Consider the following 25,895-nt stretch of genomic DNA (forward strand, 5'->3'; position numbering starts at 1 on the left):
TACCCTGGACGACGCTGGGCCAATTGTGCGCCGCCCATGAGTCTCCCGGTCGCGGCCGGCTGCGACAGAGCCTGGATGGCATGGTGTTGGTCCTATATGTCATGGTGTTGGTCCTAGATGGTGTTGGTCATAGATGGTGTTGGTCCTAGATGGTGTTGGTCCTAGATGTCATGGTGCTGGTCCTAGATGGTGTTGGTCATAGATTGTTTTGGTCCTAGATGGTGTTTGTCCTAGATGGTATTGGTCCTAGATGTCATGGTGTTGGTCCTAGATGGTGTTGGTCCTAGATGTCATGGTGTTGGTCCTAGATGTCATGGTGTTGGTCCTAGATGTCATGGTGTTGGTCCTAGATGGTTTTGGTCCTAGACGGTGTTGGTCCTAGATGGTGTTGGTCCTAGATGTCATGGTGTTGGTCCTAGATGTCATGGTGTTGGTCATAGATGGTGTTGGTCCTAGATGGTGTTGGTTCTAGATGGTGTTGGTTCTAGATGGTGTTGGTTCTAGATGGTGTTGGTCCTAGATGTCGTGGTGTTGGTCTTAGATGGCATGGTGATGGTCCTAGATGACATGGTGTTGGTCCTAGATGGCATGGTGTTGGTCCTAGATGGCATGGTGTTGGTCCTAGATGGTGTTGGTCCTAGATGGTGTTGGTCCGAGATGGTTTTGGTCCTAGATGTCATGGTGTTGGTCCTAGATGGTGTTGGTCCTAGATGTAATGGTGTTGGTCCTAGATGGTTTTGGTCCTAGATGTCATGGTGTTGGTCCTAGATGGTGTTGGTCCTAGATGGTGTTGGTCCTAGATGGTTTTGGTCCTAGATGTCATGGTGTTGGTCCTAGATGGTGTTGGTCCTAGATGGTGTTGGTCCTAGATGGTGTTGGTCCTAGATGTCATGGTGTTGGTCCTAGATGGTGTTGGTCCTAGATGGTGTTGGTCCTAGATGGTTTTGGTCCTAGATGGTGTTGGTCCTAGATGGTTTTGGTCCTAGATGTCATGGTGTTGGTCCTAGATGGTTTTGGTCCTAGATGTCATGGTGTTGGTCCTAGATGTCATGGTTTTGGTCCTAGATGTCATGGTGTTGGTCCTATATGTCATGGTGTTGGTCCTAGATGTCATGGTGTTGGTCCTAGATGTCATGGTGTTGGTCCTAGATGGTGTTGGTCCTAGATGGTGTTGGTCCTAGATGGTGTTGGTCCTAGATGGTGTTGGTCCTAGATGGTGTTGGTCCTAGGTGGTGTTGGTCCGAGATGGTGTTGGTCCTAGATGGTGTTAGTCCTAGGTGTCATGGTGTTGGTCTTAGATGGTGTTGGTCCTATATGGTGTTGGTCCTAGATGGTGTTGGTCCTAGATGGTGTTGGTCCTAGGTGTCATGGTGTTGGTCCTAGGTGTCATGTTGTTGGTCCTAGATGACATGCTGTTGGTCCTAGATAGTGTTGGTCCTAGATGGTTTTGGTCCTAGATGGTGTTGGTCCTAGATGTCATGGTGTTGGTCCTAGATGGCATGGTGTTGGTCATAGATGGCATGGTGTTGGTCCTAGATGGCATGGTGTTGGTCATAGATGGCATGGTGTTGGTCCTAGATGGCATGGTGTTGGTCCTAGATGGTGTTGGTCCTAGACGGTGTTGGTCCTAGATGGTGTTGGTCCTAGATGGTGTTGGTCCTAGATGGTTTTGGTCCTAGATGTCATGGTATTGGTCCTAGATTGCATGGTGTTGGTCCTAGATTGTTTTGGTCCTAGATGTCATGGTGTTGGTCCTAGATGGTGTTGGTCCTAGATGTCATGGTGTTGGTCCTAGATGGTTTTGGTCCTAGATGTCATGGTGTTGGTCATAGATGTCATGGTGTTGGTCCTAGATGACATGGTGTTGGTCCTAGATGGTTTTGGTCCTAGATGGTGTTGGTCCTAGATGGTGTTGGTCCTAGATGTCATGGTGTTGGTCCTAGATGGTGTTGGTCCTAGATGTCATGGTGTTGGTCCTAGATGGCATGGTGTTGGTCCTAGATGTCATGGTGTTGGTCCTAGATGGTTTTGGTCCTAGACGGTGTTGGTCCTAGATGGTGTTGGTCCTAGATGTCATGGTGTTGGTTCTAGATGGTGTTGGTTCTAGATGGTGTTGGTTCTAGATGGTGTTGGTCCTAGATGTCGTGGTGTTGGTCTTAGATGTCATGGTGATGGTCCTAGATGACATGGTGTTGGTCCTAGATGGTGTTGGTCCTAGATGTCATGGTGTTGGTCCTAGATGGTGTTGGTCCTAGATGGTGTTGGTCCTAGATGGCATGGTGTTGGTCCTAGATGGCATGGTGTTGGTCCTAGATGGCATGGTGTTGGTCCTAGATTTTACATTTACATTTTACATTTTAGTCATTTAGCAGACGCTCTTATCCAGAGCGACTTACAGTTAGTGAATACATATTTTTTTATACTGGCCCCCGTGGGAATCAAACGCACAACCCTGGCGTTGCAAACGCCATGCTCTATCAACTGAGCTACATCCCTGCCTGCCATTCCCTCCCCTACCCTGGACGACGCTGGGCCAATTGTGCGCCGCCCATGAGTCTCCCGGTCGCGGCCGGCTGCGACAGAGCCTGGATGGCATGGTGTTGGTCCTATATGTCATGGTGTTGGTCCTAGATGGTGTTGGTCCTATATGTCATGGTGTTGGTCCTATATGTCATGGTGTTGGTCCTAGATGGTGTTGGTCATAGATGGTGTTGGTCCTAGATGGCATGGGGTTGGTCATAGATGGCATGGTGTTGGTCCTAGATGGCATGGTGTTGGTCCTAGATGGTGTTTGTCCTAGATGGTGTTGGTTCTAGATGGTGTTTGTCCTAGATGGTGTTGGTCCTAGATGTCATGGTGTTGGTCCTAGATGTCATGGTGTTGGTCCTAGATGGTGTTGGTCCTAGATGGTGTTGGTCCTAGATGGTGTTGGTCCTAGATGGTTTTGGTCCTAGACGGTGTTGGTCCTAGATGGTGTTGGTCCTAGATGTCATGGTGTTGGTCCTAGATGGTTTTGGTCCTAGATGTCGTGGTGTTGGTTCTAGATGGTGTTGGTTCTAGATGGTGTTGGTTCTAGATGGTGTTGGTCCTAGATGTCGTGGTGTTGGTCTTAGATGTCATGGTGATGGTCCTAGATGACATGGTGTTGGTCCTAGATGGTGTTGGTCCTAGATGTCATGGTGTTGGTCCTAGATGGTGTTGGTCCTAGATGGTGTTGGTCCGAGATGGTTTTGGTCCTAGATGTCATGGTGTTGGTCCTAGATGGTGTTGGTCCTAGATGTCATGGTGTTGGTCCTAGATGGTTTTGGTCCTAGATGTCATGGTGTTGGTCCTAGATGGTGTTGGTCCTAGATGGTGTTGGTTCTAGATGGTGTTGGTCCTAGATGGTGTTGGTCCTAGATGGTGTTGGTCCTAGATGGTTTTGGTCCTAGATGTCATGGTGTTGGTCCTAGATGGTTTTGGTCCTAGATGTCATGGTGTTGGTCCTAGATGGTTTTGGTCCTAGATGTCATGGTGTTGGTCCTAGATGTCATGGTTTTGGTCCTAGATGTCATGGTTTTGGTCCTAGATGTCATGGTGTTGGTCCTAGATGTCATGGTGTTGGTCCTAGATGGTGTTGGTCCTAGATGGTGTTGGTCCTAGATGGTGTTGGTCCTAGATGGTGTTGGTCCTAGATGGTGTTGGTCCTAGATGGTGTTGGTCCTAGGTGTCATGGTGTTGGTCTTAGATGGTGTTGGTCCTAGATGGTGTTGGTCCTAGATGGTGTTGGTCCTAGATGGTGTTGGTCCTAGGTGTCATGGTGTTGGTCCTAGGTGTCATGTTGTTGGTCCTAGATGACATGGTGTTGGTCCTAGATAGTGTTGGTCCTAGATGGTTTTTGTCCTAGATGGTGTTGGTCCTAGATGGTGTTGGTCCTAGATGTCATGGTGTTGGTCCTAGATGGCATGGTGTTGGTCATAGATGGCATGGTGTTGGTCCTAGATGACATGGTGTTGGTCCTAGATAGTGTTGGTCCTAGATGGTGTTGGTTCTAGATGGTGTTGGTCCTAGATGTCGTGGTGTTGGTCTTAGATGTCATGGTGATGGTCCTAGATGACATGGTGTTGGTCCTAGATGGTGTTGGTCCTAGATGTCATGGTGTTGGTCCTAGATGGTGTTGGTCCTAGATGGTGTTGGTCCGAGATGGTTTTGGTCCTAGATGTCATGGTGTTGGTCCTAGATGGTGTTGGTCCTAGATGTCATGGTGTTGGTCCTAGATGGTTTTGGTCCTAGATGTCATGGTGTTGGTCCTAGATGGTGTTGGTCCTAGATGGTGTTGGTTCTAGATGGTGTTGGTCCTAGATGGTGTTGGTCCTAGATGGTGTTGGTCCTAGATGGTTTTGGTCCTAGATGTCATGGTGTTGGTCCTAGATGGTTTTGGTCCTAGATGTCATGGTGTTGGTCCTAGATGGTTTTGGTCCTAGATGTCATGGTGTTGGTCCTAGATGTCATGGTTTTGGTCCTAGATGTCATGGTTTTGGTCCTAGATGTCATGGTGTTGGTCCTAAATGTCATGGTGTTGGTCCTAGATGGTGTTGGTCCTAGATGGTGTTGGTCCTAGATGGTGTTGGTCCTAGATGGTGTTGGTCCTAGATGGTGTTGGTCCTAGATGGTGTTGGTCCTAGGTGTCATGGTGTTGGTCTTAGATGGTGTTGGTCCTAGATGGTGTTGGTCCTAGATGGTGTTGGTCCTAGATGGTGTTGGTCCTAGGTGTCATGGTGTTGGTCCTAGGTGTCATGTTGTTGGTCCTAGATGACATGGTGTTGGTCCTAGATAGTGTTGGTCCTAGATGGTTTTGGTCCTAGATGGTGTTGGTCCTAGATGGTGTTGGTCCTAGATGTCATGGTGTTGGTCCTAGATGGCATGGTGTTGGTCATAGATGGCATGGTGTTGGTCCTAGATGACATGGTGTTGGTCCTAGATAGTGTTGGTCCTAGATGGTGTTGGTCCTAGATGGTGTTTGTCCTAGATGGTGTTGGTCCTAGATGTCATGCTGTTGGTCCTATATGTCATGGTGTTGGTCCTAGTGTTGGTCCTAGTTGGTCCTAGACGGTGTTGGTCCTAGATTGTGTTGGTCCTAGATGGTGTTGGTCCTAGATGTCATGGTGTTGGTCCTAGATGACATGGTGTTGGTCCTAGATGGTTTTGGTCCTAGATGTCATGGTATTGGTCCTAGTTGGTCCTAGACGGTGTTGGTCCTAGATGGTGTTGGTCCTAGATGGTTTTGGTCCTAGATGTCATGGTATTGGTCCTAGATGGCATGTTGTTGGTCCTAGATTGTTTTGGTCCTAGATGTCATGATGTTGGTCCTAGATGGTGTTGGTCCTAGATGGTGTTGGTCCTAGATGGTGTTGGTCCTAGATGGTGTTGGTCCTAGATGGTTTTGGTCCTAGATGGTGTTGGTCCTAGATGGTGTTGGACCTAGATGTCATGGTGTTGGTCCTAGATTGTTTTGGTCCTAGATGGTGTTGGTCCTAGATGGTGTTGGTCCTAGATGTCATGGTGTTGGTCCTAGATGTCATGGTGTTGGTCCTAGATGTCATGGTGTTGGTCCTAGATGACATGGTGTTGGTCCTAGATGGTGTTGGTCCTAGATGACATGGTGTTGGTCCTAGATGGTGTTGGTCCTAGATGGCATGGTGTTGGTCCTAGATGGTGTTGGTCCTAGACAGTGTTGGTCCTAGATGGTGTTGGTCCTAGATGGTTTTGGTCCTAGATGTCATGGTATTGGTCCTAGATTGTTTTGGTCCTAGATGTCATGATGTTGGTCCTAGATGGTGTTGGTCCTAGATGGTGTTGGTCCTAGATGGTGTTGGTCCTAGATGGTGTTGGTCCTAGATGGTGTTGGTCCTAGATGGTTTTGGTCCTAGATGGTGTTGGTCCTAGATGGTGTTGGACCTAGATGTCATGGTGTTGGTCCTAGATGTCATGGTGTTGGTCCTAGATTGTTTTGGTCCTAGATGTCATGATGTTGGTCCTAGATGGTGTTGGTCCTAGATGGTGTTGGTCCTAGATTGTTTTGGTCCTAGATTGTGTTGGTCCTAGATGGTGTTGGTCCTATATGTCATGGTGTTGGTCCTAGATGTCATGGTGTTGGTCCTAGATGTCATGGTGTTGGTCCTAGATGACATGGTGTTGGTCCTATATGGTGTTGGTCCTAGATGGTGTTGGTCCTAGATGGTGTTGGTCCTAGAGGTCATGGTGTTGGTCCTAGATGTCGTGGTGTTGGTCCTAGATGTCACGGTGTTGGTCCTAGATGGTGTTGTTCCTAGATGTCATGGTGTTGGTCCTAGATGGTGTTGGTCCTAGATGGTTTTGGTCCTAGATGTCACGGTGTTGGTCCTAGATGGTGTTGGTCCTAGATGGTGTTGGTCCTAGATGGTGTTGGTCCTAGATGGTGTTGGTCCTAGATAGTGTTGGTCCTAGATAGTGTTGGTCCTAGATAGTGTTGGTCCTAGATAGTGTTGGTCCTAGATGGTGTTGGTCCTAGATGGTGTTGGTCCTAGATAGTGTTGGTCCTAGATGGTGTTGGTCCTAGATGTCATGGTGTTGGTCCTAGATGTCACGGTGTTGGTCCTAGATGTCATGGTGTTGGTCCTAGATGGTGTTGGTGCTAGATGGTGTTGGTCCTAGATGGTGTTGGTCCTAGATGGTGTTGGTCCTAGATGGTGTTGGTCCTAGATGGTGTTGGTCCTAGATGGTGTTGGTCCTAGATGGTGTTGGTCCTAGGTGTCATGGTGTTGGTCTTAGATGGTGTTGGTCCTAGATGGTGTTGGTCCTAGATGGTGTTGGTCCTAGATGGTGTTGGTCCTAGGTGTCATGGTGTTGGTCCTAGGTGTCATGTTGTTGGTCCTAGATGACATGGTGTTGGTCCTAGATAGTGTTGGTCCTAGATGGTTTTTTGTCCTAGATGGTGTTGGTCCTAGATGGTGTTGGTCCTAGATGTCATGGTGTTGGTCCTAGATGGCATGGTGTTGGTCATAGATGGCATGGTGTTGGTCCTAGATGACATGGTGTTGGTCCTAGATAGTGTTGGTCCTAGATGGTGTTGGTCCTAGATGGTGTTTGTCCTAGATGGTGTTGGTCCTAGATGTCATGCTGTTGGTCCTATATGTCATGGTGTTGGTCCTAGTGTTGGTCCTAGTTGGTCCTAGACGGTGTTGGTCCTAGATTGTGTTGGTCCTAGATGGTGTTGGTCCTAGATGTCATGGTGTTGGTCCTAGATGACATGGTGTTGGTCCTAGATGGTTTTGGTCCTAGATGTCATGGTATTGGTCCTAGTTGGTCCTAGACGGTGTTGGTCCTAGATGGTGTTGGTCCTAGATGGTTTTGGTCCTAGATGTCATGGTATTGGTCTTAGATGGCATGTTGTTGGTCCTAGATTGTTTTGGTCCTAGATGTCATGATGTTGGTCCTAGATGGTGTTGGTCCTAGATGGTCTTGGTCCTAGATGGTGTTGGTCCTAGATGGTGTTGGTCCTAGATGGTTTTGGTCCTAGATGGTGTTGGTCCTAGATGGTGTTGGACCTAGATGTCATGGTGTTGGTCCTAGATTGTTTTGGTCCTAGATGGTGTTGGTCCTAGATGGTGTTGGTCCTAGATGTCATGGTGTTGGTCCTAGATGTCATGGTGTTGGTCCTAGATGTCATGGTGTTGGTCCTAGATGACATGGTGTTGGTCCTAGATGGTGTTGGTCCTAGATGACATGGTGTTGGTCCTAGATGGTGTTGGTCCTAGATGGCATGGTGTTGGTCCTAGATGGTGTTGGTCCTAGACAGTGTTGGTCCTAGATGGTGTTGGTCCTAGATGGTTTTGGTCCTAGATGTCATGGTATTGGTCCTAGATTGTTTTGGTCCTAGATGTCATGATGTTGGTCCTAGATGGTGTTGGTCCTAGATGGTGTTGGTCCTAGATGGTGTTGGTCCTAGATGGTGTTGGTCCTAGATGGTGTTGGTCCTAGATGGTTTTGGTCCTAGATGGTGTTGGTCCTAGATGGTGTTGGACCTAGATGTCATGGTGTTGGTCCTAGATGTCATGGTGTTGGTCCTAGATTGTTTTGGTCCTAGATGTCATGATGTTGGTCCTAGATGGTGTTGGTCCTAGATGGTGTTGGTCCTAGATTGTTTTGGTCCTAGATTGTGTTGGTCCTAGATGGTGTTGGTCCTATATGTCATGGTGTTGGTCCTAGATGTCATGGTGTTGGTCCTAGATGTCATGGTGTTGGTCCTAGATGACATGGTGTTGGTCCTATATGGTGTTGGTCCTAGATGGTGTTGGTCCTAGATGGTGTTGGTCCTAGAGGTCATGGTGTTGGTCCTAGATGTCATGGTGTTGGTCCTAGATGTCACGGTGTTGGTCCTAGATGGTGTTGTTCCTAGATGTCATGGTGTTGGTCCTAGATGGTGTTGGTCCTAGATGGTTTTGGTCCTAGATGTCACGGTGTTGGTCCTAGATGGTGTTGGTCCTAGATGGTGTTGGTCCTAGATGGTGTTGGTCCTAGATGGTGTTGGTCCTAGATAGTGTTGGTCCTAGATAGTGTTGGTCCTAGATAGTGTTGGTCCTAGATAGTGTTGGTCCTAGATGGTGTTGGTCCTAGATGGTGTTGGTCCTAGATAGTGTTGGTCCTAGATGGTGTTGGTCCTAGATGTCATGGTGTTGGTCCTAGATGTCACGGTGTTGGTCCTAGATGTCATGGTGTTGGTCCTAGATGGTGTTGGTGCTAGATGGTGTTGGTCCTAGATGGTGTTGGTCCTAGATAGTGTTGGTCCTAGATGGTGTTGGTCCTAGATGTCATGGTGTTGGTCCTAGATGTCACGGTGTTGGTCCTAGATGTCATGGTGTTGGTCCTAGATGGTGTTGGTCCTAGATGGTGTTGGTCCTAGATGTCATGGTGTTGGTCCTAGATGTCATGGTGTTGGTCCTAGATGTAATGGTGTTGGTCCTAGATGGTGTTGGTCCTAGATGGTGTTGGTCCTAGATGGTGTTGGTCCTAGATGTCATGGTGTTGGTCCTAGATGGTGTTGGTCCTAGATGGTGTTGGTCCTAGATGGTGTTGGTCCTAGATGGTGTTGGTCCTAGATGGTGTTGGTCCTAGATGTCATGGTGTTGGTCCTAGATGGCATGGTGTTGGTCCTAGATGGTGTTGGTCCTAGATGGTGTTGGTCCTAGATGGCATGGTGTTGGTCCTAGATGGTGTTGGTCCTAGATGGTGTTGGTCCTAAAATGCTACTCTAAATTACTACTAATCTACTAAAATTGTATGATTCACATAATTTATGTTCATGTTGAATGATTCTGTTCAGATTATATGACTATGTAAATGACGACAGTTTTATTTTCTCTCTCTAGCTGCGTCGTCCCCGTCCTCCTTCACCCTGAACAAGACTAATACTCTCAGTTCAACTCTCCCCAAATCCTACTACCCAGGTAAACACTCAACTTCACTCCATCTCTGGTACACACACCATTCTGTTGCACTATAGTAGACTCACAGTAGGTCGTCCAGAGTACAAGTCAATGGTTGGAAAATGATACCTAGCTATTAGCTGTTTTTTTGGCATCCCTTCTGACCAGAATGTTTATCGTCTAACCTTTAAACCTAGGTGGTTGTTGCATCAATAATTGTAGTGACCATACACTGTATGAAGGTACTAGCTATAATTGTAGTGACCATACACTGTATGAAGGTACTAGCTATAATTGTAGTGACCATACACTGTATGAAGGTACTAGCTATAATTGTAGTGACCATACACTGTATGAAGGTACTAGCTATAATTGTAGTGACCATACACTGTATGAAGGTACTAGCTATAATTGTGCCGTTCCATATCAACAGTCCAAAGTGTCTCTTTGTGTAAGGTTTGATAGTTCTTATGTCTTCAGCTATAAGCCTGTATTCTTCTGTCTATAATCACATTCACTCTGCTCTGTTATTTAGCTCTTCTGCTTTCTTATCTCCCATTCTTTTATTTACCGCTATTTTCTCTCCTCTTCCTCTTCCTCTTCCTCCAATCTCTGCACTTGTTTTGGGGTTATGAACAAGATCCCTTTGTGCCAACTGCTATCTTAGGTGAGACAAATCTTCTTTTACCACTATACCCATTTCTGCTGTGAGTTTATTATGGAATTCGCCATTTAACTTGCTTATCTTTAAGCCTTTATAAAAATAAAAAAAACATTATATTTAAATGAAAAAGAGACTGTGTCCCTTTTAGGTTTTGGTCAGCTCTGTTACTGAAAAGTCATCTTCCATACCTGCCTGCTGCTTCCCCCTCCTCTCCCTCCTCCTCTTCCCCCTCCTCTCCCTCCTCCTCTTCCTCCTCCTCCCCCTCCTCTTCCTCCTCCTCCCCCTCCTCTCCATCTTCCCACTCCTCTTCATCCTCCTCCTCTCCCTCCTCCTCTTCCACCTCCTCCCCCTCCTCTCCATCTTCCTCCTCCTTTTCCTCCTACTCTTCCTCCTCCTCCCCCTTCTCTCTATCTTCCTCCTCCTCTTCCTCCTCCTCCCTCTCCTCTCCATCTACCTCCTCCTCTTCCCTTCCTCCTCCTCCTCTTCCTCCTCCTCTTCTTCCTCCTCCCCCTCCTCTCCATCTACCTCCTCCTCTTCCCTTCCTCTTCCTCCTCCTCCTCCTCTTCCTCCTCCTCTTCTTCCTCCCTATATATCTCTGTGGTTTCCCCCGCCCTGGGCTGAGGCTGGCTTCACTCCATCCCATCCGCATTGCGTGTGCCGTGCGTGTGATGTCACCTATACTATGTGTATGATGTCACCTGCGTAACGTGTATGACCTCTCATATGCATGGTTAGACATGTGGACTGGATGTGGGAGGTTGTGTAGGCAGCGCACCCTTAGCTATCGCCATGGTCACTGTTACTACAGTTACCTGTACAGTCACTCTGGTACACTTATATAAACAGAGAGAGGGAGAGATCAACCACTTATATAAACAGAGAGAGAGAGAGAGAGATCAACCACTTATATAAACAGAGAGAGATCAACCACTTATATAAACAGAGAGAGAGATCAACCACTTATATAAACAGAGAGAGAGATCAACCACTTATATAAACAGAGAGAGATATCAACCACTTATATAAACAGAGAGAGAGATATCAACCACTTATATAAACAGAGAGAGAGAGATCAACCACTTATATAAACAGAGAGAGAGAGAGATATCAACCACTTATATAAACAGAGAGAGAGATCAACCACTTATATAAACAGAGAGAGAGAGAGATATCAACCACTTATATAAACAGAGAGAGAGATCAACCACTTATATAAACAGAGAGAGAGAGATCAACCACTTATATAAACAGAGAGAGATATCAACCACTTATATAAACAGAGAGAGAGAGATCAACCACTTATATAAACACAGAGAGAGAGAGATATCAACCACTTATATAAACAGAGAGAGAGATCAACCACTTATATAAACAGAGAGAGAGAGATCAACCACTTATATAAACAGAGAGAGAGAGAGATATCAACCACTTATATAAACAGAGAGAGAGAGATATCAACCACTTATATAAACAGAGAGAGAGAGAGAGATATCAACCACTTATATAAACAGAGAGAGAGAGAGAGATATCAACCAGTTATATAAACAGAGAGAGAGGGAGATCAACCACGTATATAAACAGAGAGAGAGAGAGAGAGATATCAACCAGTTATATAAACAGAGAGAGAGGGAGATCAACCACGTATATAAACAGAGAGAGAGAGAGAGATATCAACCACTTATATAAACAGAGAGAGATCAACCACTTATATAAACGGAGAGAGAGAGAGATCAACCACTTATATAAACAGAGAGAGAGAGATCAACCACGTATATAAACAGAGAGAGAGAGAGAGAGATATCAACCACTTATATAAACAGAGAGAGAGAGAGATATCAACCAGTTATATAAACAGAGAGAGAGGGAGATCAACCAGTTATATAAACAGAGAGAGAGGGAGATCAACCACTTATATAAACAGAGAGAGAGAGAGAGATATCAACCAGTTATATAAACAGAGAGAGATATCAACCAGTTATATAAACAGAGAGAGAGGGAGATCAACCACTTATATAAACAGAGAGAGAGAGAGATATCAACCACTTATATAAACAGAGAGAGAGGGAGATCAACCACATATATAAACAGAGAGAGAGGGAGATCAACCACGTATATAAACAGAGAGAGAGGGAGATCAACCACTTATATAAACAGAGAGAGATCAACCACTTATATAAACGGAGAGAGAGAGAGATCAACCACTTATATAAACAGAGAGAGAGAGATCAACCAGTTATATAAACAGAGAGAGAGGGAGATCAACCAGTTATATAAACAGAGAGAGAGGGAGATCAACCACTTATATAAACAGAGAGAGAGAGAGATATCAACCAGTTATATAAACAGAGAGAGAGGGAGATCAACCACTTATATAAACAGAGAGAGAGAGAGATATCAACCAGTTATATAAACAGAGAGAGAGAGAGATATCAACCAGTTATATAAACAGAGAGAGAGGGAGATCAACCACTTATATAAACAGAGAGAGAGGGAGATCAACCACGTATATAAACAGAGAGAGAGAGAGATATCAACCAGTTATATAAACAGAGAGAGAGAGATATCAACCAGTTATATAAACAGAGAGAGAGGGAGATCAACCACGTATATAAACAGAGAGAGATATCAACCAGTTATATAAACAGAGAGAGAGAGAGATCAACCACGTATATAAACAGAGAGAGAGAGATCAACCACTTACAGTACCAGTCAAGAGTTTGGACACACCTACTCAATCAAGGGTTCTTCTTTATTTAAAATTTTTTTACATTGTAGATTAATAGTGAAGACATCAAAACTATGAAATAAAACATATGGAATCATGTAGTAACCAAAAAATCAAAATATATTTTATATTTGAGATTCTTCAAAGTAGCCACCCTTTGCCTTGATGACAGCTTTGCACACTCTTGACATTCTCTCAACCAGCTTCATCACCTGGAATACATTGCAATTAACAGGTGTGCCTTCTTAAAAGTGAATTTGTGGAATTTATTTCCTTCTTAATGCATTTGAGCCAATCAGTTGTGTTGTGACAAGGTAGGGGTGGTATACAGAAGATAGCCCTATTTGGTAAAAGACCAAGTCCATATTATGGCAAGAACAGCTCAAATAAGCAAAGTGAAATTACAGTCCATCATTACTTTAAGACATGAAGGTCAGTCAAGACGGAACATTTCAAGAACTTTGAAAGTTTCTTCAAGTGCAGTCGCAAAAATCATCAAGCGCTATGATGAAACTGGCTCTCATGAGGACCGCCACAGGAATGGAAGACCCATAGTTACCTCTGCTGCAGAGGATATGTTCATTAGAGTTACCAGCCTCAGAAATTACAGCCCAAATACATTTTCCACAGAGTTCAAGTAACAGACACATCTCAACATCAACTGTTCAGAGGGGACTGTGTGAATCAGGCCTTCATGGTCTAATTGCTGCAAAGAAACCACTACTAAAGGACACCAATAAGAAGAAGAGACCTGCTTGGGCCAAGAAACACGAGCAATGGACATTAGACCGGTGGAAATTTGTCCTTTGGTCTGGAGTCCAAATGGGAGATTTCTGGTTCAAACCGCCGTGTCTTTGTGAGACGCGGTGTGGGTGAACGGATGATCTCCGCATGTGTAGTTCCCACCATAAAGCATGGAGGAAGAGGTGTTATGGTGTGGGGGTGCTTTGCCGGTGACACTGTCTGTGACCAGCATGGCTACCACAGCATTCTGTAGCGATACGCCATCCCATCTGGTTTGAGCTTAGTGGGACTATCATTTGTTTTTCAACAGGACAATGACCCAACACACCTCCAGGCTGTGTAAGGGCTATTTTACCAAGAAGGAGAGTGATGGAGTGCTGCATCAGATGACCTGGCCTCCACAATCACCCGACCTCAACCCAATTGATATGGTTTGGGATGAGTCGGACCGCAGAGTGAAGGAAAAGCAGCCAACAAGTGCTCAGCATATGTGGGAACTCCTTCAAGACTGTTGGAAAAGCGTTCCAGGTGAAGCTGGTTGAAAGAACGCCAAGAGTGTGCAAAGCTGTCATCAAGGCAAAAGGGTGGCTATTTGAAGAATCTCAAATATAAAATATATTTTCATTTGTTTAACACTTTCTTGGTTACTGCATGATTCCGTATGTGTTATTTCATAGTTTTGATGTCTTCACTATTATTCTACAATTTAAAAAATAACTAAAAACCCTTGGTGTGTGTAGGTGTGTCCAAACTTTTGACCGGTACTGTGTATAAACAGAGCGATCAACCACGTATATAAAACAGAGAGAGAGAGAGAGATCAACCACTTACAGTGCCTTCAGAAAGTATTCACACCCCTTTACTTTTTCCTGGCCTTGACTTTTTCATGGCCTACACACAATACCCCATAATGTCAACCACAAACAGAAAAGATAGATACATGGAAACTTCTCTTTCACAGGGGTGTGTTAGTGTCCCCCCCATTCCTAAGGACACATTACCACCATCCACCTCCCAACAACAATCCTCTGTTATTCTATGTAATATCTCTCCCTGCCTGCTGTTGGCTAGCTGCTCTGATAGATAGCTAGTGACCTACTTGATGTTGTTGTTGTAGTTGTTGTTTCACCATGCACTCTTCTGTTTATTCCTCCTCTTCCATGATAAAATAGAATAATAAAACCATTTAGTTTTCTCGTTAATTATTAGTAGCCTTTGTTGAGGGAGGGAGGGGGAGGGGGGGGGGAGCCTGAAGTTTAGGCATATACACTGAACTGCACCATCTAGAAAAGTAGAGTGCTTTTTTTTTTTTTTTTTTACTGGCTATAGCTTTTGGGGAAAACACGATAATAACAACAATTTTATGTGGGACAGTAGTGGTAATGAACGACTTGAGGCCACAAGGACACACACGCACACGCACACGCACACACACAAATAAGCAGCAAAACATGGTTTGTTACAGTTTTTTACATGTTTTGCCACAGATCTCAAGAAAAGCATAAGAACAGTACTTCTCCGCCTCCACAACGCCACCTATCAAGGCTGATTCTAGCCTGATTCTACCATGAAATCAAGATAATGCCTGTCATGGTAACCGTGTCGACAGCTAGCGTTAGCTTCAGAAGTAATGAGGCGTGTAGCCATTAGTGCTAGCTGGTTGAGAGCCAGGCAGGCAGGCTGGCTGGGAAAGGTTATCTGTTTTTAGTAGTGACAGTTTGAGTTAGCATATTGGGAATTTGATGATAATATAATGTGAGTGATTGGTGCAGACCCCAAATATCATCTTCTTCATTTCATCGCAGGCTTTATTTTGTATCATTGCCACCCTAAATGTATTTACAACACAATAAACATGTGCCTTCTAAAATTATTACTTCAAATATTTAAATATTTAAAAAAAACTATTCAATTTCAGGAGTGAGGCCAAAAACAGATATCTTTTTTTTTTTTTTTGCATTTTCCATTCTGTCCCCTTGAAATCCATTCTGTTTGTGATCTGTACTTTTAAGTCTGTCTTGCTCTGTTGAAATGCCCCCGCCATAAATTTCTCAACAAACACAGCCCGGAATAGGCTTTTCTTTGGCCAGGCCTTACTGATTAAACAGCAGAAGGCTGTAACCTAACTAACAGTAGCTCTACTCACTACCAGTGACTGTGACCTAACTAACAGTAGCTCTACTCACTACCAGTGACTGTGACCTAACTAACAGTAGCTCTACTCACTACCAGTGACTGTGACCTAACTAACAGTAGCTCTACTCACTACCAGTGACTGTGACCTAACTAACAGTAGCTCTACTCACTACCAGTGACTGTGACCTAACTAACAGTAGCTCTACTCACTACCAGTGACTGTGACCTAACTAACAGTAGCTCTACTCACTACCAGTGACTGTGACCTAACTAACAGTAGCTCTACTCACTACCAGTGACTGTGACCTAACTAACAGTAGCTCTACTCACTACCAGTGACTGTGACCTAACTAACAGTAGCTCTACTCACTACCAGTGACTGTGACCTAACTAACAGTAGCTCTACTCACTACCAGTGACTGTGACCTAACTAACAGTAGCTCTACTCACTACCAGTGACTGTGACATGACTAACAGTAGCTCTACACACTACCAGTGACCTAACAGTAGCTCTACACACTACCAGTGACTGTGACCTAACTAACAGTAGCTCTACACACTACCAGTGACTGTGACCTAACTAACAGTAGCTCTACTCACTACCAGTGACTGTGACCTAACTAACAGTAGCTCTACTCACTACCAGTGACTGTGACCTGACTAACAGTAGCTCTACTCACTACCAGTGACTGTGAACTAACTAACAGTAGCTCTACACACTACCAGTGACTGTGACCTAACTAACAGTAGCTCTACTCACTACCAGTGACTGTGACATAACTAACAGTAGCTCTACACACTACCAGTGACTGTGACCTAACTAACAGTAGCTCTACTCACTACCAGTGACTGTGACCTGACTAACAGTAGCTCTACTCACTACCAGTGACTGTGAACTAACTAACAGTAGCTCTACACACTACCAGTGACCTAACAGTAGCTCTACACACTACCAGTGAATGTGACCTAACTAACAGTAGCTCTACACACTACCAGTGAATGTGACCTAACTAACAGTAGCTCTACACACTACCAGTGACTGTGGCCTAACAGTAGCTCTACTCACTACAAGTGACTGTGACCTAACAGTAGCTCTACTCACTACCAGTGACTGTGACCTAACTAACAGTAGCTCTACTCACTACCAGTGACTGTGACCTTACTAACAGTAGCTCTACTCACTACCAGTGACTGTGACCTAACTAACAGTAGCTCTACACAATACCAGTGACTGTGACATGTCTAACAGTAGCTCTACTCACTACCAGTGACTGTGACCTAACTAACAGTAGCTCTACTCACTACCAGTGACTGTGACCTAACTAACAGTAGCTCTACACAATACCAGTGACTGTGACCTGTCTAACAGTAGCTCTTCTCACTACCAGTGACTGTGACCTAACTAACAGTATCTCTACTCACTACCAGTGACTGTGGCCTAACTAACAGTATCTCTACTCACTACCAGTGACTGTGACCTAACTAACAGTAGCTCTACTCACTAACAGTGACTGTGACCTGTCTAACAGTTGCTCTACACACTACCAGTGACTATGACCTAACTAACAGTATCTCTACTCACTACCAGTGACAGTGACCTAACTAACAGTATCTCTACTCACTACCAGTGACTGTGACCTAACTAACAGTAGCTCTACTCACTACCAGTGACTGTGACCTAACTAACAGTAGCTCTACTCACTACCAGTGACTGTGACCTAACTAACAGTAGCTCTACACACTACCAGTGACCTAACAGTAGCTCTACACACTACCAGTGACTGTGACCTAACTAACAGTAGCTCTACACACTACCAGTGACTGTGACCTAACAGTAGCTCTACACACTACCAGTGACTTTGGCCTAACAGTAGCTCTACTCACTACCAGTGACTGTGACCTGTCTAACAATAGCTCTACTCTCTACCAGTTACTGTGACCTAACTAACAGTATCTCTACTCACTACCAGTGACTGTGACCTAACTAACAGTAGCTCTACACACTACCAATGACTGTGACCTAACTAACAGTAGCTCTACTCACTACCAGTGACTGTGACCTAACTAACAGTAGCTCTACACACTACCAGTGACCTAACAGTAGCTCTACACACTACCAGTGACTGTGACCTAACTAACAGTAGCTCTACACACTACCAGTGACTGTGACCTAACAGTAGCTCTACACACTACCAGTGACTTTGGCCTAACAGTAGCTCTACTCACTACCAGTGACTGTGACCTGTCTAACAATAGCTCTACTCTCTACCAGTTACTGTGACCTAACTAACAGTATCTCTACTCACTACCAGTGACTGTGACCTAACTAACAGTAGCTCTACACACTACCAATGACTGTGACCTAACTAACAGTAGCTCTACTCACTACCAGTGACTGTGACCTAACTAACAATAGCTCTACACACTACCAGTGACTGTGACCTAACTAACAGTAGCTCTACTCACTACCAGTGACAGTGACCTAACAGTAGCTCTACACACTACCAGTGACTGTGACCTGACTAACAGTAGCTCTACTCACTACCAGTGACTGTGACCTAACAGTAGCTCTACTCACTACCGGTGACTGTGACCTGACTAATAGTAGCTCTACTCACTACCAGTGACGGTGACCTAACTAACAGTAGCTCTACTCACTACCAGTGACTGTGACCTAACAGTAGCTCTACTCACTACCGGTGACTGTGACCTGACTAACAGTAGCTCTACTCACTACCAGTGACTGTGACCTAACAGTAGCTCTACTCACTACCAGTGACTGTGACCTAACTAACAGTAGCTCTACACACTACCAGTGACTGTAACCTAACAGTAGCTCTACACACTACCAGTGACTGTGACCTGACTAACAGTAGCTCTACATACTACCAGTGACTGTGACCTAACTAACAGTAGCTCTACACACTGCCTGTAACTGTGACCTAACTAACAGTAGCTCTACACACTACCAGTGACTATGACCTAACTAACAGTAGCTCTACACACTACCAGTGACTGTAACCTAACTAACAGTAGCTCTACACACTACCAGTGACTGTGACCTAACTAACAGTAGCTCTACTCACTACCAGTGACTGTGACCTGTCTAACAGTAGCTCTACTCACTACCAGTGACTGTGACCTAACTAACAGTAGCTCTACTCACTACCAGTGACTGTGACCTGTCTAACAATAGCTCTACTCTCTACCAGTGACTGTGACCTAACTAACAGTATCTCTACTCACTACCAGTGACTGTGACCTAACTAACAGTAGCTCTACACACTACCAATGACTGTGACCTAACTAACAGTAGCTCTACTCACTACCAGTGACTGTGACCTGTCTAACAGTAGCTCTACTCACTACCAGTGACTGTGACCTAACTAACAGTAGCTCTACTCACTACCAGTGACTGTGACCTAACTAACAGTAGCTCTACTCACTACCAGTGACTATGACCTAACTAACAGTAGCTCTACTCACTACCAGTGACTGTGACCTGTCTAACAGTAGCTCTACTCACTACCAGTGACTGTGACCTAACTAACAGTATCTCTACTCACTACCAGTGACTGTGACCTAACTAACAGTATCTCTACACACTACCAGTGACTGTGACCTAACTAACAGTAGCTCTACACACTACCAGTGACTGTAACCTAACAGTAGCTCTACACACTACCAGTGACTATGACCTAACTAACAGTAGCTCTACACACTACCAGTGACTGTGACCTAACAAACAGTAGCTCTACTCACTACCAGTGACTGTGACCTGTCTAACAGTAGCTCTACTCACTACCAGTGGCTGTGACCTAACTAACAGTAGCTCTACTCACTACCAGTGACTGAGACCTAACTAACAGTAGCTCTACTCACTACCAGTGACTGTGACCTAACTAACAGTAGCTCTACACACTGCCTGTGACTGTGACCTAACTAACAGTAGCTCTACACACTGCCTGTGACTGTGACCTAACTAACAGTAGCTCTACACACTACCAGTGACTATGACCTAACTAACAGTAGCTCTAGTCACTACCAGTGACTGTGACCTAACTAACAGTAGCTCTACACACTACCAGTGACTGTGACCTAACTAACAGTAGCTCTACTCACTACCAGTGACTGTGACCTGTCTAACAGTAGCTCTACTCACTACCAGTGACTGTGACCTAACTAACAGTAGCTCTACTCACTACCAGTGACTGTGACCTGTCTAACAGTAGCTCTACTCACTACCAGTGACTGTGACCTGTCTAACAGTTGCTCTACACACTACCAGTGACTGTGACCTAACTAACAGTATCTCTACTCACTACCAGTGACAGTGACCTAACTAACAGTAGCTCTACTCACTACCAGTGACTGTGACCTAACTAACAGTAGCTATACACACTACCAGTGACTATGACCTAACTAACAGTAGCTCTACTCACTACCAGTGACTGTGACTTGTCTAACAGTTGCTCTACACACTACCAGTGACTGTGACCTAACTAACAGTATCTCTACTCACTACCAGTGACTGTGACCTAACTAACAGTAGCTCTACTCACTACCAGTGACTGTGACCTAACTAACAGTAGCTCTACACACTACCAGTGACCTAACAGTAGCTCTACACACTACCAGTGACTGTGACCTAACTAACAGTAGCTCTACACACTACCAGTGACTGTGACCTAACAAACAGTAGCTCTACACACTACCAGTGACTGTGACCTAACAGTAGCTCTACACACTACCAGTGACTTTGGCCTAACAGTAGCTCTACTCACTACCAGTGACTGTGACCTGTCTAACAATAGCTCTACTCTCTACCAGTGACTGTGACCTAACTAACAGTATCTCTACTCACTACCAGTGACTTTGACCTAACTAACAGTAGCTCTACACACTACCAATGACTGTGACCTAACTAACAGTAGCTCTACTCACTACCAGTGACTGTGACCTAACTAACAGTAGCTCTACACACTACCAGTGACTGTGACCTAACTAACAGTAGCTCTACTCACTACCAGTGACTGTGACCTAACAGTAGCTCTACACACTACCAGTGACTGTGACCTGACTAACAGTAGCTCTACTCACTACCAGTGACTGTGACCTGACTAACAGTAGCTCTACTCACTACCAGTGACTGTGACCTAACAGTAGCTCTACTCACTACCAGTGACTGTGACCTAACTAACAGTAGCTCTACACACTACCAGTGACTGTAACCTAACAGTAGCTCTACACACTACCAGTGACTGTGACCTGACTAACAGTAGCTCTACATACTACCAGTGACTGTGACCTAACTAACAGTAGCTCTACACACTGCCTGTGACTGTGACCTAACTAACAGTAGCTCTACACACTACCAGTGACTATGACCTAACTAACAGTAGCTCTACACACTACCAGTGACTGTAACCTAACTAACAGTAGCTCTACACACTACCAGTGACTGTGACCTAACTAACAGTAGCTCTACTCACTACCAGTGACTGTGACCTGTCTAACAGTAGCTCTACTCACTACCAGTGACTGTGACCTAACTAACAGTAGCTCTACTCACTACCAGTGACTGTGACCTGTCTAACAATAGCTCTACTCTCTACCAGTGACTGTGACCTAACTAACTGTATCTCTACTCACTACCAGTGACTGTGACCTAACTAACAGTAGTTCTACACACTACCAATGACTGTGACCTAACTAACAGTAGCTCTACTCACTACCAGTGACTGTGACCTGTCTAACAGTAGCTCTACTCACTACCAGTGACTGTGACCTAACTAACAGTAGCTCTACTCACTACCAGTGACTGTGACCTAACTAACAGTAGCTCTACTCACTACCAGTGACTATGACCTAACTAACAGTAGCTCTACTCACTACCAGTGACTGTGACCTGTCTAACAGTAGCTCTACTCACTACCAGTGACTGTGACCTAACTAACAGTATCTCTACTCACTACCAGTGACTGTGACCTAACTAACAGTATCTCTACACACTACCAGTGACTGTGACCTAACTAACAGTAGCTCTACACACTACCAGTGACTGTAACCTAACAGTAGCTCTACACACTACCAGTGACTATGACCTAACTAACAGTAGCTTTACACACTACCAGTGACTGTGACCTAACTAACAGTAGCTCTACTCACTACCAGTGACTGTGACCTGTCTAACAGTAGCTCTACTCACTACCAGTGGCTGTGACCTAACTAACAGTAGCTCTACTCACTACCAGTGACTGTGACCTAACTAACAGTAGCTCTACTCACTACCAGTGACTGTGACCTAACTAACAGTAGCTCTACACACTGCCTGTGACTGTGACCTAACTAACAGTAGCTCTACACACTGCCTGTGACTGTGACCTAACTAACAGTAGCTCTACACACTACCAGTGACTATGACCTAACTAACAGTAGCTCTAGTCACTACCAGTGACTGTGACCTAACTAACAGTAGCTCTACACACTACCAGTGACTGTGACCTAACTAACAGTAGCTCTACTCACTACCAGTGACTGTGACCTGTCTAACAGTAGCTCTACTCACTACCAGTGACAGTGACCTGTCTAACAGTAGCTCTACACACTACCAGTGACTGTGACCTAACTAACAGTAGCTCTACACACTACCAGTGACTGTAACCTAACAGTAGCTCTACACACTACCAGTGACTATGACCTAACTAACAGTAGCTCTACACACTACCAGTGACTGTGACCTAACTAACAGTAGCTCTACACACTACCAGTGACTGTGACCTAACTAACAGTAGCTCTACTCACTACCAGTGACTGTGACCTAACTAACAGTAGCTCTACTCACTACCAGTGACTGTGACCTAACTAACAGTAGCTCTACTCACTACCAGTGACTGTGACCTAACTAACAGTAGCTCTACTCACTACCAGTGACTGTGACCTGTCTAACAGTAGCTCTACTCACTACCAGTGACTGTGACCTAACTAACAGTAGCTCTACACACTACCAGTGACTGTGACCTAACTAACAGTAGCTCTACTCACTACCAGTGACTGTGACCTAACTAACAGTAGCTCTACTCACTACCAGTGACTGTGACCTAACTAACAGTAGCTCTACTCACTACTAGTGACTGTGACCTAACTAACAGTAGCTCTACTCACTACCAGTGACTGTGACCTAACTAACAGTAGCTCTACTCACTACCAGTGACTGTGACCTGACTAACAGTAGCTCTACTCACTACCAGTGACTGTGACCTGACTAACAGTAGCTCTACTCACTACCAGTGACTGTGACCTAACTAACAGTAGCTCTACTCACTACCAGTGACTGTGACCTAACTAACAGTAGCTCTACACACTACCAGTGACTGTGACCTAACTAACAGTAGCTCTACTCACTACCAGTGACTGTGACCTAACTAACAGTAGCTCTACTCACTACCAGTGACTGTGACCTAACTAACAGTAGCTCTACACACTACCAGTGACTGTGACCTAACTAACAGTAGCTCTACTCACTACCAGTGACTGTGACCTAACTAACAGTAGCTCTACTCACTACCAGTGACTGTGACCTAACTAACAGTAGCTCTACTCACTACCAGTGACTGTGACCTAACTAACAGTAGCTCTACTCACTACCAGTGACTGTGACCTAACTAACAGTAGCTCTACTCACTACCAGTGACTGTGACCTAACTAACAGTAGCTCTACTCACTACCAGTGACTGTGACCTAACTAACAGTAGCTCTACTCACTACCAGTGACTGTAACGGTGCTTATGCTGTATTTTTGCTTACCCCCTCTCTTCTCCTCTCTTCTCTCTTCCTCCTATCTCTCTCTCCCCTCTCTCTCTCTCTTCTCCTACCTAACCTCTTTATGTATCGCCTATAAAAGTGCCCATAAATGGTAAGTCGCCAGCCCCCCCTGGTCCTGGTCTTGGTTTGGGGATGGAGGTGGTGTCACAGGAACACACAGATGACAGTGAGAGATCTGCTAAATTGGATATGATTATTATTATTATTATTATTATTCTAATTATTATTATGATTCTGACATATTGCATGGCCAGTGGACATGCTAGCATTTCACTACCGTCTGTATGGTATCGTACCTCTGTGTTTCCACCTTGAATCCGTTAGCCTAGCATGAATCCACATTGCCATCACTGCATTTTCATGTTTTATCGCCCATTTCCGCACAATTCTTGTTTTTGAGTTGTTTTTGTTTGGTTGTATCGTATGGGTTGTGTTGAGCAATGTTGCTTCGATGGTGCCTGCCTTCCTCAGCCATTGTGTTTCACTGAGGCCGCTGCACCCCACATCCTTCATGTCATGGACATCTTCATCGCATCTCTGCCTCATTCTGGCACAATATGAGAGGGGTTGGATTCAGAGGTGTATCAAAATAAAAAAAAGCATACTGTTTTTTTTTTTTACAGCCTCTTAACGTATTTATATTTTAGTGAGCATCTTCGGTACTTCTTCTTCTCACAGAGTAGTCACAAAATTAGACCAATCGCAACCCAATGTTCTCCAGTGATGCACAGTTGAAGCTTCTCCTCCACATTCACTCATCCTGCAACTCTACCATGCCACGGCTGTGTACCAATATCCACACTAACGCACCACTTAGAATGCACACCTGATAGCCTACCTGCTTCAAGTGGTGGTATGCTAGTATGGATATTGGAACCCTGGCCAATATCATATCTATTACTATTATGCCTAGGGCCAGGAGTTACTCCTTGTCAGGGAGAAACTCCTGGTCCTATAGTATGTGACTGACATGACAGCATTATGTAGGCCTTATGACAGCATTATGTAGGCCTTATGACAGCATTATGTAGGCCTTATGACAGCATTATGTAGGCTTTATGACAGCATTATGTAGACCTTATGACAGCATTATGTAGGCTTTATGACAGCATTATGTAGGCTTTATGACCACCCATAAGGGTTATCAAGAGTTCACTCACCATCCTGACCTGCTGTACCTTCTCTCCCCTGTCTCTGTGTGTGTTTGTGTCTGCCTGTGTCTGCCTGTGTCTGCCTGTGTCTGCCTGTGTCTGCTCTATCCAGACGACAGCCAGACGATGGGCGGTAGCTTCAGTGACACCAGTAGCCTGGTCCAGTCTCACAGCCACTCCCTAAGGAAGAGAGAGGGGCCGGTAGACGTACCTTACCAGACAGGCCAGCTCCACCCTGCTATCAGAGTGGCCGACCTGCTGCAGCACATCACCCAGATGAAGTGTGCGGAGGGATACGGCTTCAAGGAGGAGTACGAGGTGGGATAGAACTTTCACCTTTTTTTTACCTTTCTACTTTGACCTTTGACTTTTGACCTCCTGTCATTTGAATCTCTGTGAACTCGTTCCAATACTTTAAAACTGTATCCATCCTTTCTTCAAGTTGGAGTATGAAGTGAGACCAAAACTCTGACCTTTGAACTTTCACCTCCCGCTCATGGAAATACACCCCCACTTCTCAACCCCCCCCTCTCACTGAATTATTTGAAACTGTATCCATCCATCTTTCCTCCCTTCATTGAAGTAGTTAGTGATCTAACTTGATTGGACAGGTGAAAGATACTGTATGTGTATGAGGTGAGACACATCACCTTTGACCTTTCACCTTGACCTCACTGGATCAATTCCATTTCTCCTTCCATTTCTCCTACATTGTTCTCTGAAGTGTGCACTCACTGACTCCTACAATTCAGATTCAGTAAATACAGGAGGTGAATAGAAATTCAGATTCAAGAAATGGAGAGTACGTACTGTAGTTGTCAATACATGCCACTTTTTCATTCTTAATTTGGATCCAAATGGCACCCTAGTCCCTTTATAGTGCACTACAGGCCCTATGGGTCCCGGTCAAAAGTAGTGCACTATAAAGGCCATTTGGGACGTATCCTCTGAGATTTTCTGAATTGATATTGAACAGCTGGTTCATCCAGCCCCTCCTCTTTAGTTCCCCTGATGTGCAGTGATGAATAGTTCCTGTTACTGTGTGTTCACAGTGCAGATCTGTTCCTTTTGGTGGTAGACTGCCTCTTCTGCAGTTGTTTTGTTGTGTGTCGTTGGGTTGTGGGTCGGCACCCGCACACGTGTGTGTGTGTGTGTGTGTGTGTGTGTGTGCTCACGCATGTGTGTATTCTGTGTGGAACCACTCAGTG

The 25,895-nt window shown here is 45.0% G+C and overlaps 1 protein-coding gene across 1 annotated transcript in view; it reads left to right on the plus strand.

Annotated features, from left to right (window-relative positions):
• Window positions 1-25,895, plus strand: part of LOC121535702 (receptor-type tyrosine-protein phosphatase mu-like) — a 427,462-nt gene that overhangs the window by 328,041 nt on the left and 73,526 nt on the right. The window contains exons 19-22 of the mRNA XM_045205919.1: window positions 9,387-9,464; window positions 10,084-10,110; window positions 23,616-23,627; window positions 24,800-25,005. Of these exons, the coding sequence (XP_045061854.1) occupies window positions 9,387-9,464; window positions 10,084-10,110; window positions 23,616-23,627; window positions 24,800-25,005 (323 nt within the window). The remainder of the gene's footprint in view (window positions 1-9,386; window positions 9,465-10,083; window positions 10,111-23,615; window positions 23,628-24,799; window positions 25,006-25,895) is intronic.

The sequence above is a fragment of the Coregonus clupeaformis genome, chromosome 21 (assembly GCF_020615455.1).
Source record: "Coregonus clupeaformis isolate EN_2021a chromosome 21, ASM2061545v1, whole genome shotgun sequence".
Taxonomy (NCBI): Eukaryota; Metazoa; Chordata; class Actinopteri; order Salmoniformes; family Salmonidae; genus Coregonus; species Coregonus clupeaformis.